At 46.1% G+C, this 4,335-nt stretch overlaps 1 protein-coding gene across 1 annotated transcript; it reads right to left on the reverse strand.

Annotated features, from left to right (window-relative positions):
• Positions 1-1,594: 1,594 nt before the first annotated feature.
• On the reverse strand, positions 1,595-3,327 carry LOC124703416 (ethylene-responsive transcription factor CRF1-like). The gene is made up of 3 exons (XM_047235636.1): positions 2,377-3,327; positions 1,743-1,958; positions 1,595-1,642 (listed from the first exon to the last, which is right to left on the reverse strand). The coding sequence occupies exons 1-3, from the start codon at positions 3,325-3,327 to the stop codon at positions 1,595-1,597; spliced, it is 1,215 nt and encodes a 404-aa protein (XP_047091592.1).
• Positions 3,328-4,335: the final 1,008 nt, after the last annotated feature.

Here is a 4,335-nt window from a genome sequence, read left to right on the forward strand (position 1 = left end):
TGCTACGCTTAATTGGGTGTGTCCATTACATCATTCATATAATGATATAACCTTGTTATTAATAACATCCAATGTTCATGATTATGAAACTAATCATCCATTAATCAACAAGCTAGTTTAAGAGGCATACTAGGGACTTCTTGTTGTCTACATATCACACATGTACTAATGTTTCGGTTAATACAATTCTAGCATGATATATAAACATTTATCATAAACATAAAGATATAAATAATAACCACTTTTATTATTGCCTCTAGGGCATATCTCCTTCAGAAGATATAGGAAAAAAATAGTGGCCCCACATGTACAAAAAGTGTTTTAACGTATTGGTTTACGATATCTGTTGAGTGAGCACCTAACATAGGGTGGCACAGTCCATATGCCAGCGATAATAAGAAAGAAAATTTCGAAAAGACAAGCAAGAAATTTTTTGCAAGGCCAGATTTCAGATTTTCAAGGGCCCCTTTTCGGCCAAATGTACATTAATTTTGATGAACAAGTTCCAGAAATTCCTATTCAGATAACATAAAACAGATTCATAAAATTCCAAAGTTCAGGGTATTTAAGCAAGGTTTCACAACTTTCCAATTCTAAAAAATAAAACCTGGTTTCACATATTCCATCTTCTAGAAACAAAAAACGATTTTCTAGAAAATTTCAGCACTATTTTCCAACAATGCATATCATGTACGAGGTCATTTGCAGCTGATAGTCACCTGGGCAAGATGCAATTTCTAACATATAAGAGCAAAATACAGTAGCAACTGAACAAAGAAAAGGTGTGCTCTCACTAAACCCACCATCCTTATTATTGAAGCCTAATCACGGATTTGGCCTAGTTAGGTGCACATGGACCGTTAGTATTGTCATTAATTATACACTATACTAGCTAAATACCTGTGCGTTGCCACGGAAAACATTCTCCATCATAATATAATTCAAAGAAGGGAAGTTGCTAATTTTTTCATATATCCATTAATTTAATATTTTTTAGAGCCTCACCGTCTGTGACGACCGAGAGGTCTCAGGTTCGAGTTGCGGTTTCCTCACATTGCACTTCGCGAGGGTAAGACTTGCCACTAACACCTTCCCCAGACCCCGCACAGTGCGGGAGCTCTCAGCACTGGGTACGTCCTTTTTTATTAATTTAATAATTTTTGTTCTATATATTTTGGATGAGTCTGTTTTATTTTTCTAGCCAAGTAGATGCATAGCACCATAGAACCCTAATAAATAATTTCACAAGGTTTTTATTTAGCACATTGCCCGCACGTTGGATTGGATTGGAACTGACTATAAATACTGGCAAAGTTCACGCAACAGCCGCCCTCCCCTGCATAGCACTTGGCCTATTCTGAGCTCGGGTTGTGATTAGCAAAACTATGAAAATGAACAGTTAAAATGCGTTGTAACCAAATGACGGTTTAAGCAAAACCACTTGAGCAAAACACAGCGAATCATTTTTTCGGGACAATGTCATTGAATTATAGTTATCAACGGTAGAAAATTTTGGAATAGCAAATTGCCATGCACTTCCTCTCAAATTCTCTAAAGGACACAAATTGAGAAGCAGCACCACATACACCAAACATCAGTCGAACTCCTCCAAACTCTCTTTGCTGAACAACCTGTAGCAGCACTACACCAATTCAAGGTAGCAGCGTCTGTGTCAGTCTTCCCAGCATCTCTCATTCCCAACACAGCCCAGAGCCGGCCAGGCTTGTACCACCCAAACGAACTTGAGGGCCTTGGAAAAGGGCTGGTCCATCACATCGGTGGCGCCACGACGACTCCAGGTCGAGGATGCTCACAATGATTCTCCTGCCCGAGCTATTTCCTGCAGCACGGCTGCGGACTGCCTGTAACCGGCGACCGAGACCAGCCCACTCGCCCCCGCTGTAGACTGCCTGTAACCCGCGCCTGTAACCTGATGAACTATCGATGTTGTTGCCGCACTGCAGAACCTCCACTGCATCATATCAGCAGAGCACTGCACCCTCTCCCTTCCTCTCATCTCCATTGGCACCACAGAACAAGATTATAAAAAACGAGCAAAGTAATAATTACATAATATCGTGCAAAGTATAAAAAAGTCCATGAATTAATATGGAAGGAAACACACAAAAACATGAATTACTGACTTTGACCAAATTGGTCTGAACAAGATCAGACCTCGACAAATTCGAACATAGTGAAACATCCGATACGGCAACAGGAACACCCACTTTTGCGTTTGCTCACAAATAATGACATGCCGTCACATACAGCAAATTTTGGCTTGCACGCACTATATACTATTGAAAGACATAACGACACACGAAAATATTACGACAAAAATTTGCTCTGAAGTCATAGCAAGGCAGACAACAAGGCCTGATCACTGAAGAAGCAATCCACTTCTTGCCACATCGGCAGCTCTCCCAGGTCCAGCAAGCTCACCGGCTCGGCGGCGGAGTGGTACTCAAGGTGCGATGATATTGGGTAGTCATCGTGGTCAAGGATCCGCGGCGCAGCGAATGAGAGACCAGGGAACATGCAGTCTTCATCCTCCGGCGGTACAATCACATCGGCAGTGCAGAATGGAGAGAACACGCCGCTGCCATTGCAGCACGTCTCCTCTTGGAGCAATCTGTCGGGCGAAAGATTCATAGTCGAACTCAGGGGATCAATCATCTCATCGGGCTTACCGCCATTGGCGATGGTCGTCGCCGTCTCGGCCGGCGTCCGAAGAACGGAGACAGGTGAGCCGACATGCTGTGACTCGTCGCTGGACTCCTCAGAGGAGGAGGCGAGGAGGTTGTTGGCATCATGGTCGATGTCGGCCATGGTGGCAGAAGGCGACGACGGGGCAGGGAAGTTTGTTGTCGCTGAAGGCCCGCGGAGCCGGAGTGCGGCGCTGTCGTACACCCTGGCAGCCTCCTCGGCGGTGTCGAAAGTGCCGAGCCACACCCGCGCGGCCTTGTTCGGATCGCGGATCTCGGCCGCGTACTTACCCCACGGCCGCTTCCGCACCCCACGGTACTTACGTTCTTCTGCCGCGTCCATACCACCGGGTTTCCTCTTGGTGCCTACTAGGACATCACCTCCGCGGCAAGGAGCTTCCGGCGGCGACGCTGTGGTCCTCGGCTGCTGCTCGATGCGGACTTCCTCCACGTATCGACGGGCCACCAGCCGCGGCGAGTCATCACCGGAGGAGTCCGTCGCGTCGCGATCAACGCAGGAGATGCGGATCAGCCTCGGCAGCGCCATAGACATGGACGCTTCGGCTTCTTTCTTGATGCCCTGCCTCGCTATTTTTCCTCCGGTCCCGACTACTTCCACCATTGCAGAGCTTCTACACCGACCGATCGACCAAAATTACTGAACAACACAGAAACACACAACGAGAGATGGTCAAAACATGCGAGGAGAATAAGATCAGTTGAAGGGGTGGAACGTAGTGAGCAGCGAAATTATGCAGTCCATGATTACCTTTGTGTAGAGATCGGCAGAGAGTGAGCAGCTGAGATTATATAGCTTTGTAGATGGGAAATGGTAATATTGTGAGAGAAAGAACAGAGAGCCCGAGAAGGGAGATGAAGAAGAGGCCGGAGGAGGGGAGAGAGAGAGAGTCTCGCGTCCAAACCTTTTGGAAGGGGAGAAGACTCCCGTTTAACGGAAGATCTCCACCGTAATAGGCAACAGTTTAACAGACGGATTTCTGAGATCTTGTTTTATTTGGAGTGAATCGCGCGCCTGCCAAAACCAGCGTGTTCTTGCCAAACTAAAGCGCAAGTTACGTACGTGTGCATGACAAGTGGGGTCTGGCCCATAGCTCATTCGTTTACTTACGTGTATATCTCTTTGCCTTCTGTGATGGCCGATGATATATCAGATTAAATACTCCCGGCCGGGGCGGTCAAGTTTTTTTTGTTTTGGAAAAACAAGATCGTTCGAGATCTCTACCGGATGGTCTCCGCTATCTCCTCGATCGACCGTATTTTCCTCTGCCTATATATATACATCGATCCAACGAACCATCCCACAGTCAATTTATATGCATGTACACGGCCAAGGCGGTCGTCACATGCGTACATGACCTGACTGAGTAAGAGTAGTAAAAGTACCAGATCAATCATACATTCAATCATACATACGTATAACTCTGATCATGGGCGGACCCAGGTTAAAATTTTAGTGGGGGCAGAAATGTGCTAAGTAGTGAAAATATATTTGTTGAGTGAGGGCAAACCAGTCTTTAGCCTAACTAATTACAAGGTGAGTGAAAATTGAGTGGGGGCAGCTGCCCCCCTTTGCTATGTGTTGGATCCGCCCATGACTCTGATCTCGTGT

Source organism: Lolium rigidum, chromosome 1, assembly GCF_022539505.1.
Source record: "Lolium rigidum isolate FL_2022 chromosome 1, APGP_CSIRO_Lrig_0.1, whole genome shotgun sequence".
Taxonomy (NCBI): Eukaryota; Viridiplantae; Streptophyta; class Magnoliopsida; order Poales; family Poaceae; genus Lolium; species Lolium rigidum.